This window comes from Epinephelus fuscoguttatus, linkage group LG16 (assembly GCF_011397635.1).
Source record: "Epinephelus fuscoguttatus linkage group LG16, E.fuscoguttatus.final_Chr_v1".
NCBI lineage: Eukaryota > Metazoa > Chordata > Actinopteri > Perciformes > Serranidae > Epinephelus > Epinephelus fuscoguttatus.
In genome coordinates, this window is record NC_064767.1 from 24,411,832 (window position 1) to 24,426,189 (window position 14,358).

The following is a 14,358-nucleotide window of genomic DNA, read 5'->3' on the forward strand; positions in this document are numbered from 1 at the left end:
TATATCAATGCAGACTGAGGGGCGGGAAGCAGAGGAAAGGCCAGGAGTGTGGTGCACAGCGGCTCTCTGGGAAATATGAAGACAAACGAAGAATTGGCTGTGAATAAGAGAAAGTATTATCAGTGTGGACAGGAAAGAGCCCCAGTATTGATATCTCACTCCAGGAAAGAAAGCTTCTAAAGTAGAAAAGGAGCATAGTCAGGAAAGAGGGTGGACGCTCTTTATCAAACTGATACAACTTTCCGACTGCTCATACAACAGTAATGGTTTGCTGGTCAGGCTTTATACCTCAAACTTGCTTAGAATTGTGTTGTGTCCGCAGCAGAACTACGGTGTCTTAACTTTTTGAAGAGGAGGAGTGTGTTACGCGTTGGTGCAGATCAAAGCACCGCTGCATTGGCCTTTCTCTTTGTATCTACCTCACATTATTCAAGACCATTTACACTTTAACCCACTGCTATAATTTAAAATGCTGCTTTCCTTCATGAATAATGTAGCTAAAGTAGGCCACTACTCATTTGTGCTGTGTTAATGCCGTTTGCATTACACATGTCTTGGATTTTGTTTAGCTTGTTTTATTTTTTTATGCTTCCAAAGAGTGTTTTATAGGTGATTCTTAATGCAGCTTTGCAATAAATATTTATTGAAAATAAAGAGGAAAGTTTTTTTCCCTTGATAAATCAAAAATTCAACAACTTCTTAATTTTTTCTTTGTTGACTTGTGCCTCCACTCAGCTGGGGAGAGAGTTTGGGGTAATATTTCCTCATTATTTCTCGTCATCCTCCGCTGGAGACTGTGCTCCTCTGGAATATCCAACTTGACTTCTTCTCCAATATGCCAAAATGATTTGTTTATGGAGAAAAATAACCCCTCTGTTGCATTCTTTTCTTTTTTTCCTCATGGTTTGATTTCACATGGGTGAAAGTCTCAAGCTGTTAGAGAATACCCATAAGGACGCATGTTGAAGAGCATCATTTCTTTTTTTGTTGTTTTTTTTCCTTTTCCCTTCCCTGTGTTGTAATTGAGTGCTCATTTATCATTCTATTCATCTTTAACTTTTGAGAGCGTAATGAAAAGACTCACTGATGTAAGTCATTGTGTTTAAGTGCATTTCATAAATTCTACATTTTGTTGTTTTAACATTAATTTTTAATTTTGTATTTCTGTGTATTTATTAATAGTGACTGATACAAAATGTCTTTTATTATATCAGGCTGTAAACCTTGTGTTTGAGAGCTGCTCTGTTTTGTGCTGTGCAATATGGAAATATCAGTAAACATCCCGCAATAATTGGTCTTTGATGGAGCAGCTGCTCAAAGAAAGGTGTTTTTTTCTTCTTCTTTTTTAAGGCTTAGCATGAATGAATAGATGCTGCTGTTAATACTGTTTACAACCGTGTACAACAGGTGCGGGGCTGCAATCTTATCAATCAATCATGAAAAACCCTCTTAGGCAATATTATTTTCTATTAACGTATTTTGTCCATTAGTGCCCCTAGAAAAAAATTGTTTTCAACCAACTGCAGCCGCAGCATGGCGTTTTCGATTTATCAGAGTGCACCAATCCAGCGTGCCACCCAAGCTTATTGCCCTGTGTGCTATTCAGTATTTTTTTTGCTTAAGGTACAGTGCTCTTTTCTCCATGGAACGTCTCCTCCCTGAATGAATGCCCCAGGCTCTGTGAGTGTTGAAAGAAGTCTCATTATTGCGGCAATGTGTGGATAGCCCCTCTCTCTTTGAGACTCGGTTTTGGAGCATTCATAAGCCTTTTTTCTGAGATTTTCTCTGACATGCAAGCGTTGAAGCGTTTCCCCTTTGGGCCAGGCGGTGCGATGCTTGATACTCCTGTCAATGTTTCTGATGCACTCCATGCAACCGCTGGTCCTGAGACTCCATTACTTTAAGTGCCTCATGGGGAAATATTTTTGCAGCCCCTCAAATTCTTCCTTGGTGTGCTGTAAAGACCGACCGGCTTTGCATGGCGTGAGAAAGCCTTTGAATAACATGTTTGTGTGCCTATTGTTATAAGCAATGCACTTGCTGGCCTGACTTGAGGATTATTGCAAATGCTTTGATTTTTTTTTTTACTCATCAGCCAAACTAAGCATGTCTTTGTGTTCATCTCTGCTTGTTTTTGAATGTAGAGGTAATCATACAACAGCCAATCCACATCAGAGAAAAGACTGGACATAATTTCAACATGAGATGTTCTAGTTTTCTCTCTGTGGTCAAACAGAAAAAAAGCTTTATGATCATGTTTTTGCTCTCCAAGTGAATTATGTTTCTGAATCCAGTTGTAACAAATAGACATGATTGTTTTCTGCATCTGTTTGTTTTCAGTAGAATAAATCATTTTATTAGGCCTATCTATTCACTCTCTGAATGCCTTTAGTGACCCACATATCTGACCCACGATTGAAAAAAAGCCTCTTTGCTCTGTTTTGAAATCTTCAAAGACGTGTGGCCCTGTTGTTGTTAAAAAGCTGTACAAGCCCACGTCGCCTCCTTCTTCGAAGACCAACATACAGATGGCTTGTTTGATGATTTCCATTCTGACAGGATATCAGTATGTCTTTTATTATTCAAAGGTTTGGGACTGGAACTGGGAATCCAGAGTAGCCAGTTTCTACATCAAATCACCAAAGCTGTTTTTCTCAAAATATGTGCAGACTTGATGCCTGAAATTGCCATCATGTTGGTGATATTTATATCATCAAAAGGCTAATCTGCACGAGTCCCTGGACAGATATAAAGGTTTGCGAAAATGTGTCCTCATCTTGACAGTTGGATTTTAACATGTTGTGGCATTTGTACTAATCTTACTAACTGTCCTACAGCGCTCTGTAAACGTGACACCACACACTTTATATTTGCAGTATTAGTACTCAGCCAGAGTTTTATGTCTGTCTCCAGGGTACAGGGGTCAGAAGGGGGAGCGAGGCCAGCTTGGTTTGGGGTTACCTGGAGACCCAGGACCCATGGGGCCACCAGGTAAGAGACATCTTAATTTGATGTTACTTATGTGTTTTGATGTGTCAAATGGAGGCTTGACCCAGTGTTTGAGCAAACAACGTGCAAGAAAGGAAGCAGAGACTATTTTACTGACTGCATATTCATAAAACAACTTACATCAGCACATATCAATATGTTTAAATTAACAATGGATCAAATAACTGTGTAGATCAGACCTCAAGTGAATCACGTATGTGTCAAATTTGTAAAAAAAAAAAAAAAAAAAAAAAAACCCACTTTACTTTAAAAGATAGTGAATTTCCAGTGTACAGCTTCAATTTGAAGTGCTGTTTCCTGCTGTAGATGAGTGACTAACGGACAGCTACTTGACAGAAACAGCACACTAGCTCGACGACATGGCCAAATGCAAGTAGGACGCTTGATATATTATGTGTCCTGTACCTTAATCTAATGACTAAGGAGAAATCCAGTTGGGAACCACTGGTGTAGAATGAAAAAGGTCAGTCACTGTGACAAACCAAGCAGCAACCTCAGGGCTTAAAAATTTAGCAAATGCAGAAGTGTCAAAATTGCAGTTCCTTGAATGGCCACTTGAGGCTGACCATAGACCCCTATGTAAAAATGTCCAACTTCAGCAGAAACAATTTTCCAGCCTGGTACAAAAAACATGTTTAATCTATATAGTTAATTTCCACCTTCATGACAATGGTTTGGAGGGTGAATTTTTTTATGTAACTCACCCATTTACATGTTATTTAGGCCTGAAGTCATGCAAATTTAAAGGCCTCTTTGAGTGACAGGCTGTCTGTAAGGTGTCACCACAGTCAGTCAGCCAGTCAGTCAGTCAACTTGTTGCTCCTCCACAGCTCCATCCTGTTGTCCAAATATGGTCACTTCTGGCTCCAAAAAGCTGGGATAGGGATGGCCAAAATGCCAAACTGGAGACACTGGTGAACATGGAGTGGCATTATGCTGCTTAAAAGAGATATTTCCCTTAGGTGTTGGTGGAGACCAAAACAGAGCTAAAATGTGAGTAAATGTGGAGTTAGATTCATCAGGTGAAAACACAACTCCAAATTACTGCAGCAGTTGCTCTTTATCTGCCATAATGTGTTTGTAATGTCATTGTTGTGTTTACAGCTTGTTGTGCTGCCTCCCAGTAGTGAAAAATGTATTAATGCTGCTTTAAATCTTAATTCTAAGTCTTGAATTTAAGCAGTGTAAACATAATATTGATTTTAATGATTTTTAGAACCACTCAAGAACCATCAGCCATAGACCAGTAAATCATACAGAAGTTCAGTATTCAAAGAGCACTCCTGGCAGTCATAGTTCAATTATACCACATTTGTCACAGAATGACCCGCACTTCATTGATAGTCCTCTCGCCATATCTATCAGTTTATCAGTTTTCATACCTGTCTACCAAAAGGCGGGAGTTGTAGCGCATCTCACAATAATATCTGAGAACTTTTGTACTGTTAAGCCTCAAACCTCAAATTCGATTTCAGCCTTCATTTAATATCTCAGCATGCTGGAGATAAACACAACTCCCAGATGGCATTATGTTTTCTAAAAACTCAGCCACTGCTGTGATACAAATGGGACCACAGTAGAGGACAAATTGTTGCAGTGACAGAGCAATGACATTTGTTCTGTAAAAAAGAAGCCCAGCTCAGTGATGTCCTGAACAAAAGTTTCCCTGAACACAACCCAAGAAGTCAGCTTGTCCCCTGCTCCTATGAACTAAAAAATAACTCCAAGTACCCCGACGGGAGTGATGAGAAGTGGGATTACCTCACTGACTTCCAGCATGTGACAGCAGGAGTATATCATTGCACCCTAAAGTCACTTATCCAACTATGTATGTGCATAATGCATGTGTAGGGCAAAGGGAACCGGGCTGTCCTCTGGAGAGGACAAATCACGGCTGTTGAAAGACATCTCTTGGGACGCACCGTGATAGGAAGCACCTTCGGAACAACTGGTGGGGTTAGACTTCAGCTATATACACATCTTGGAAATAGTTGAAAAGTTGAACAGATTCCTACAGTATGAGTGTGCAGGGCCACTACATTGATTTAACAAGTCCCTATACAACAGGAGATTATTTCTACCAACCAAACTTTCCGTTACTTGGCCATCATAATGAGGGACAGCTTGAAGCTGTTGAATTCCACATAGAGCAGGTTCCCTATGGACCACCTCAGGTTCTTGGAGACGTATGAGTCACATAGGGAAGATTCTTCAGTGGGTCTCATTAGGATGTTATAACAATGGCAAAAGGCTGGGAATATCTCAGTGAATTAAAGTAATTTCAAGTAACACTAGTGTGACCTCTTTGTGCTCTAATAGACTTTGGTAGTGCTGATGTCATGCTCGCCTGTAGTGCTAATTAGCAGCATCAAGCTAGCAGCTATAAGTAGCTACCAATGACTGTACATAGAGATGGATAATGCATCTCCACTTCCTCCCACTGTACAAAAATGAAGCCAGATATCCTGGATACAGGCTTGTGACATCATTTGAAGCCAGAGTGTGCACAGCAGCAGTCTCTGCAGTATTGAGTTCCTGGGTGTATACCCAACCAACCAATCGTGAGAAGCGCCATTGATCATGAGCACACCAACTGGTAGACACAGTTGTCAATCATGTCGTCAAACCCCCTTTTTATAGCATGAGAAAACTAATTGAAACCAAATTTATAAAAAAAAAAAAAAAAAGAACACTTGAACAAACATCAGCATGATAAGAGCTACCCAAAAAAAAAAATTGAGTTTTAGTTTGACCCTTGATCCATCTGCTAACATCAAGAGGGCGGGTTTTATTACCTATATTGCAGCCAGCCACCAGAGGGTGATCGAGATGTCTTGGCTTCACTTTTGGGGAGCTGTCATGTCCTCCATCTTTAAATAGAGTCCAAGAGAGCCATCTAAAGTTGCCAAGTGAACAAAGAGATTTTACAAAGAAAACAAAATTGATAATAGCTGTGCACCTTTGCTCTGTTAGTGACAGTACAAACCACCACAGCACTTTGGACAGATAGTGTGAGAGCAGTTTAGCAGGAGATGGATGTGACAATGATGAAAAGGGCAAGTTGTGTTTTCAGAGGCAGGGAAAGGACAAGGCTGTTCCTACGATTCCTTTTGTATGACTGTAGAGGAGGTGGGGCTCCCTGGAGCTGTGACTGGTCTGACGGATGTAATGGGCACTCCTGTGGCTGGACTGCAGGGGATTTTTATTTTATTTATTTACAGGCTTACAGGGATTCATCGCACTGAGCATGTTGTCACTGGTCTTTTTGTTTGTGTGTTGTATGGACAGCATATGAGAGAGAGTGAAGCAATGTGGACTGATTTCCACGTCAACAAGCTGTTGCTAAGTAACATAAGATTCTAATGTCTCGTCTGCTGTGATGACCTCGCCATATCAGAGAATGAGGAAATGCACTTTTTCTGTCCTTCATTCTACAGTGCAATTAAAGTATTCATTAAACATCTTAAAAGTGCTTGCTGGTGTGAAAGGTTGCTGTCGAAGTTAAGCCACGTTAGATGAAATTAATAATGTTAAGGAGACTTTAGGGCAGGATTAATATCACAATATAATATTAATTAGAATGCTTTTGTAGTATGGATTTGACAAATTTATTTAAAATACTAACAGTAGCCCACTTAATGATTTATTGATATTAACTGCAGTTAACTGTGTTCCACTTTTACCATGTGTATACTTCAGTAATGGTATAACAACCTGAACCAGGCTCTGGAAGAAATACCTGGTGAGGATATAAAGTATAGTAAGCAGAATTCATTTTAGGTAGAAGCACAATGTGCTGCATGGCATGTGCAGTTGCAGCCACAAACACGATGTGGAAAGTGAGGATAAAACATCAGACATAAGTAAACAAAGGTAAAAAAAAAAAAAAAAGACATGAATAAATAAAACATGTGAAGAAGCTGGGATAAAAATTAAAAATAATTAAGATCAGCAACCGACCAGTGAGAATTAATAAGGCATTAAAACCATTAAAAAGTAAGAGTAAAATTAAATTAAATCAAGTAATAATAAAGGCTGGCAGCTGGCCAATAAAAATGATAAGAAGCATGAGTTAAAACAAATAAAACAAGTAAGAATAAAATAAGATAAAATTATAATTAAGACAGACTACTGAAAGGCGCAGTAAAAAAAAGGATGTTTTCACTTTAATTTTAAAGGATGATAGCGCTGGAGTACACCTAACATGTTTGGGTTGGGTGTTCCAGCAGCTTGAAGCATAAAAGCTAGAGGCAGTTTCACGAATTTGGGGGAAACCCAGGGAACAACCAGACGGCCTGTGTAGTGGAGAGCTTTGAATTAAAACCAGTCATATAGGAAGATTGGCAGCCATACCCTTATTTTTTGGGGTTGTCCCAAATTGTAATAATATTTCAGGGACATTCAGGCAGAGAAGAAGCAAATTATGGGAGTAGCTCTCCCTCTAGAGCCAGCAGTCTTTACACTGGGAGAGATTCCAGATGATATAGACACCAAACACTAGACACATTTGCTTGAGATGTTGCTGTTGGTTGTAAGGACGATGATTACAGTGTTATGGATAAGTGTAAAGCCACCAACTTTACAACAATGTGTATATTTGATGGAAAGCATGACAGCCAAATTCCAACTAAGGACGCTTAACATTAACATTGAGTGGTCTATGTGTAAGCATCGTACATACTGATGTGACTATGATTGTGTCTAAATACACATATAGTGGTGGTACAGTGATAAATTAATTGAGATTTCCTTTGAACTTCTCTTCTTTACTCTCCAGAGTTTCACAACTAGCAGAGAAGTGTCTGGTTAAACATATGAGTGATTGTATATTACTTAGAATGAGGTTACTTGGGTGCCTGTGTCTGTAGGCCCTTTTACACAGCCTGTTTAAGGTGGGAATTTTGTAATGCTGCCTCGCCGTTCTGTATAAACGGTACAATCGCAGACACAAGGACTGTTGTCATGCCTCCGAACCGAAAACTGGGGTAGTAACAGCGCCAAAATGATGTCTGTATTAGGACCACCAGCAAGACGGGATTATGGGTGGCACGGGTGTTGTGTGTGCGATTCACTCCGGGAGCTTTAAAAAGGAACTGATAGCAGTTAGGGCCTAACTCAGAGAAGAAGAACAGCAGCCAAATATGCGCACAAATTGGGAAAACAATGAGGTCCTGGAGAATGTAAATGATTGTTATCACCAAATTAAGGCCATTGTTATTGTTTACAAAGCGCTGTCGACGCATGTGTCATATGTCACAGTGGAGGCTGATGCTGTTGTGTTACATGTCACACCTGTCATGCCTCTTATGATTTAGCAATGCCGGCATGTAGTCTAAAGTCTCAGAAGGGGGCAGCATGATGCCGCCGTCATTTGGTTCCGTGTGAAAATACAAAGGCAGCATAAAGAAGGGACTTGATAGCAACCCTATAGTGCGATGTCAAAAGGTTGTTAAATAGGGCTTGTGATACAAATGTGAACAGAACCTGAATAAGATCGATGCAATGCTTTCATTTGTTGTTTATTCCTGAAAACTTGTGGCCCCGACCGCCCAGTTAAGAGAAATGAGGAGTCAGCTGTCATAAAAAAAAGTCAACAAGTCACTGTAACCACGAGAGGTCCTTGATCATACAGTCATAAATCAACACACAAAATATTAGGCTGATTGGTCCAGCAGTTTGCAAGACATACTGCAGACAGAAAGATTTGCACACACACGCACTCACGACCAAACGTGATCCCCCAGTGGCCTACAGCTGGCATAAATGATAATGAAAGTTAAGTGTAAAAACAGAAACAGTCATATATTACTTTGTACCGTACATGTGACTCTACTGAATGATGATAAAGTGCAGCTCAGTGCAGGAATTAATAATGTTTAATTCTCTGTCAAGGCCCTCCAGGGATCACTTCTCGGGGCCCTCCTGGCTCTCCAGGGCCCCGCGGACCTCCTGGGACTTGCGACCCCAGTGACTGTCTCCTTCCATCCCTGTGATCCCAGCAGAGCGGTTCAAACGGCGGGCTGGTTCAAGCACAGATGTCCAGCTCAGAGCTCAGAGCAGGAGAAGGACGTCCTCGCTGTATCTAACAGCTTCCTCAACTCTGGTTTATCAGACGGACTCACAACTGACCTCTTTTGTTCACTTTACAATAACATTTGGATGCAGTCAGGATTTGTTTTGTTGTAGGGTTTGTTTTGAATGATGGAAAAGAAACCTTTGAGGGTTTTTTTTTTGTTTTTTTGTTTTTTTGCAATGCTGTACTTTTAAGGTATTTCTTGTTTTCACATCCCCTACTGTGATGTAATGCATTCCTTGTCAACTCTCATTATGTCTATTAAGACCATGAAATGACTTTGTTTCATCGAGTTCAGTCCCGTCTGAGAACATGATCTTAATTATTTGTTTGCCTCCTTAATGGGCATGCCTATTCACTCTTCTGTTCTTATTCAGATAAGCCAATGTGCTGGTACATCTCGTGTGTGTATGTGTGTGTGTGTGTGTGTGTGTGTGTGTGTTTGAGGGAGAGAGATTAGCTGAATGAATGTACTTGTTTAATGTGGAAGTGTGAGTAAGTAACGGATTTTTGGAACTCCTTATGCAACCAAAGTGCAGCAGATGTGTCTGTTATGGGAATTATTTATTTTAAGCGTATTCCTTGAGAATGTATTTAAAGATGGTACTAATAATTGTAATAAATGTAGCATGGATATGCAGTAATATTATTACTAAAAGGTGGATGAACACATTTCTGGATTAGTGAAAGCTTTGCTTTATGAGATTATCACTCATGACAAATTTGCATTGTGCATGATAATCATTTTTTTTAAAGAATCTGCAGTATAATCATTGACAAAGACGGCTTGCTATTTTCTGTAGGTTACACATCGCCATATTTTTTGTAGTACAGAAACCTACACCTCATATTGTTTGTCTGAAACTACTGTATTTGTGAGACACAAACACCAAGGGCAGATTTGAAGAATGTACGTTAAATATCATTTGTGTTTCATGAGTGTGACCTCACGTTCACCTTTACTGTTGGTTTAATCTGTAAATAAGCTGAATGAGCATTTGGGTTTTTTTTCTTTTTCCTTCTTCCTGTCTAATGGGGCTTGTAATGGGACCTGACAATATAATTACATAAGCAAGTTGTCATTGTGATGACACATTAAGGTTCTCACTTTTGTTATCAGTGTGTGTGTGTGTGTGTGTGTGTGTGTGTGTGTGTCTGAGATGATGGTTATAAAAGGTCCAGTGTGTAGGATTTAGAGGGATATATTGGCAGAAATGGAATATGAAATAATAAGCATGTTTTCTTTCGTGCATAATCACTTGAAAATAAGAACAGTTTGTGTGTTTTTGTTAACTGAGAATGAGCCATTTGTATCTACATAGGGAGCAGGTCCTGGTCCATGGAATCCGCCATGTTGCTCCGCTATGTTTCTGCAGTAACCCAGAGCGCACAAACCAAACACTGGCTCTAGATAGGGCCATTTGTGTTTTTATGTCAGCCACCTTAATTAGCATACCCTCCACGAAAAGCAGCATCAGAAAAACTCAGATTTTTTAGGGTGAAACTGCTTTATTCAGTGTTTTTATCAATTTGAATCACCTTGTACGTTTGTTTTTTAAAGGAAGAGATCTCTGTGGTTAATTCGGCTCCTGACAAAAACTGTCTCTGATGAACCAAACACCATGGGAGAAACACTGATTTGTAACATGAAAATGTTTTATTCAGTATTTTTACTGGTTTTAATCACCTGGGGTGTCATTTATAAACATTGCGTACGCACAAAATGAGGCCCTAAAGAGGCCTATGCGGTCTTTGGGAAACTTTGACCCATGTTTATGAGCATTTTAAAGATGAGAAATTGGCAATGCAAATGGTGAGGTGGAAGCTTGATTGTAGAAGTTGTCGCATATTTTTTGGCGTACATCATTTTTTTGGCTTTTGTCTGAACATACATTTTTAGTATGGATCCTACACATTGTTGTATAAATGAGCCCCCTAGTGCGTTTGTTTTGGAGAGGAGGAGACCTCTGCTCCTCCTAACCAGGAGATCTTTCAGGTGGTTGCAGTCTGCAATCCTCACCACTAGATGCCACTAAACCCTCGTAATCTTACACACTGTTCCTTTAACATTTACTGTTTACATAGTGTCGTGTATGATGATTCCTCTGGTTTATTTGTATATTTTTGTACCACACAAGGGAAGTCGGACTACCACACTACAACTGCAGGCTTTTTACTTTGGTGAAACATACTTCTTAAATGTACTTGAACTTTCTCGTTGTTTGTTTTAACGGTACCATGGTCTACATCCTGGTTTTTCACTGACTGACCATCACTGTGTGTCACTACGTATGTATCGTCTGGTTGTGGGGTTTCTTAAGACTGGAGTTTGGATTTATTTATTTACTGTAAGAGGTTTTGGAGCCATTTTAATGTTCTCTGTTAAAATTTCAGAAGGTTTTGAGTCAACTTTACTTAAACAGGTTGTTTGATTTATCATATCCATAAACTGTACAATCACTCTGACAATGCTCAGACCTCCAAGACAGAAAGAAAAAAGGTCCCAGCATTCAAATTTTAGATTTAAATCAGTGCTATGTTTGAAGATTTTTGAGGAAATGCAGTGTTTGTTCATCCAAAAAGTAACCTAAACTTTATAATCACACTGAACAACAAACTTTTATATGCCAAAAAAGATAATTGGCCTGTAGTCTATATTACTTTCTTTCATTTTGTGCGCTGTTTAATGAGAATTTGACTCAAAGGCTTTAATTTTACTTTTCAGTGTCCTGCTGTGATTAATGTTTGAAAAGTTCTGTGGGTGTATCTGACATTTTTTTGACGTTAAGAACTCTCTGTATTTCATCCTTTAAGATCTGTTTGACACTTTTCTACTTCATGTCTCACATCACAGAAAGTCATCAAGCTTCTCTTACACATATGAATAATAAGTCACATCTTACTCTGAAGCCGTAGAGCGTTTTTTATATGTTTCTCAGCGTGCAGGCTTGGTTTTATCTCTGCTAAATTTTATCAGTGTGGACTAATTTCAGATGGCTGTTGAATCAAATGTGTGCCACTGACTTCATTTGTGAGTTGAAAGAGCCCCCTGCTGGACATATATTTATTTTCTCATTGCTTGTAATGTGAATGGAAAACAATCTTTCTTTGGGTTATAGGCTACATAAAATCCCCTCCTTCTTATTGGCTTCTGTCCTTTCATCACGCTAATTTTCATATTCGGTTTAATGGGTTCCCCTTGGAGACAATAACGCCGACCTTGACCAAATTCAAATGAGGCGGCATCAGCAGACTAATGTGATCTGAACTTTTTTGGTGCACTGATGAGAGCAACTCTTTGCATATATTGAATTTAGCTTGAATTGATATTAATGTGTGCCCGGTTTGTGACTTCAATTTAGCTAAACAGTATGATAACTAGGGAGGACACAAAATGGCCACTGATGTCACAGCCCACCTCACTGGCAATTTGGTGCCAGCCATTTTACATCGCTCCAAGTTAAAATCCATTTATTCTAAGTGGGGAATGTCCGATGAAAGCGAACTCTAAGGATGTAGGCGTTGTAGGTTGAAGCATCCTTCAAAGCAAATGTTTTGCTTTCTAAAGACAGGCTTGTCAAATAATGCAAAACTCTGAAAACAATAGGTTTTATACATCCACATCTTCTATTACTTCTTTTTTACAGTAATGTAAGTTGATCCTGTTGCCACCTATAATCTAATCTTGTAAATAAGCTTGTAACGAGGGGGAATATGGATCAGCCTCTCAGCACGGTCCCTCAGATTAAAAATGTCTGCCTGCTGCTCTCACTGTAATGCCTCTCTGCTCCTCTGTAAGCTCATGTTGTGCTGCGGGACTTTAATGTGCGTTTTTCAAAGGTTTCGTTTCGTTAAATTTCTACCTCAGTCTTGGTTCACCACATGTCTACATAATGAGCTATTTTGGAAAACAGATATCACGCCACTAACTGTTGCCTTTTACTGAAAAAAAAAAAGAAAAACAATTGATCCTCATGTGTATGTAGATACAGACAGTTCTGAATGTTGACATCAGTATCAACCTAATGGACTCTGGAGGATGATCCAGTGTGTATGTGGTTACCAGGTGTCAGAGGTTATATATTAAAGTTTTCTTTGCAGCATCTTTTATTTACACTGATTAATGGCACCTGCCTTACACGCGTGCAATAAATGTTATTCAGTGCTTTATTTTTTGTCTTCTTGTCTTATATTTTGGGGCATCAGTATCAGGGTATTATATGATACGTTTTTGTATGTTGGAGGATGGTTGATATTACGGTGTTGGACATGACATTATATTTTGAATATTAGGGTTAACAATACTAACTCCTTTAAGATGTGGTATCATGTTACCATGTGAGCAGCTCAAAACCAACATCACAGTATTTCTCTAACCAGTCAACTGAGATTTTTAGCATTTCATTTGTCTTTAAAATAGGGAGTAGAGGAGAGAATTCCCGCAAACTGTCATTTAACTTGCGATATAATTGAGCATAGTGTTAGTTCAGGTAGGACATGATGTCAAGCTCAGCTCACATCCCAGCTACATCAGCTGATCTTAAAGAGCCCAGTCAACTGATGGAGCAGCTGATTGATGGAAGGGAGTCAGCCGATAGATCACGTGATTCCTTTCTATGCAACCAGTGGGTAAATCTCATTCAGGGCGCCCTATTTAAACTGCTCTGACCTGCCTACTGTTGCTGCTTCCTCTGCAAGCCATTTTGCATCCTAACCCCACCCCAGCTCCTCCTTTTCATGCAGTGTTTGACTTATCAATGTCATTTCTGTTTGTCATTGATGCTGCTCTGTTCTGTTCCCGGGGGGTGTTTGCTTCTGCTCTCTCTGCCTTAGGCTTTCCATGTAGGCGCGTGGAAGGGCAGAGAGGTTTGCTCTGTCTGCCTCAGGCTTTCCTCATTTGCATGTGGAAGGGCAGAGACGTGTACTCTCTCCGCCTTAGGCTTTCCACATGGGTGCATGGAAGAGGCTTTCTACGTAGGCCCGAGGAAAGGCAGAGAGGTCCCAGAACCGCCAAATATAATACTGCAAATGGAAATAAAGTTTTCTTTGACTGTTCCTGACTGAACATAATTTTAGAAATACATCCAAAATGTTGTTAAATGAGAGTGCAGGAATTCTCTTCTCTCTTCCCCATGGAGGATATCTCACACACACACACACCTGTCTACCTGTCTACAAGAACTTGAAGGTGTGCTTGAGCCCTCACAGTCAGGTTGTCTTTAAAATGGAAAAGTTAGTTAAACAGTATGAATTAAAAATGCAAAGATATGTTTAAA

At 39.6% G+C, this 14,358-nt stretch overlaps 1 protein-coding gene across 2 annotated transcripts in view; it reads left to right on the plus strand.

Annotated features, from left to right (window-relative positions):
• Positions 1 to 14,308, plus strand: part of LOC125903851 (collagen alpha-1(XIX) chain) — a 139,923-nt gene extending 125,615 nt beyond the window's left edge. For both annotated transcript variants that reach the window (XM_049601011.1, XM_049601012.1), the window contains 2 exons: positions 2,914 to 2,991; positions 8,902 to 14,308. In XM_049601011.1, coding sequence (XP_049456968.1) covers positions 2,914 to 2,991; positions 8,902 to 9,002 — 179 coding nt within the window. In that variant the 3' untranslated portion in view covers positions 9,003 to 14,308. The remainder of the gene's footprint in view (positions 1 to 2,913; positions 2,992 to 8,901) is intronic.
• Positions 14,309 to 14,358: the final 50 nt, after the last annotated feature.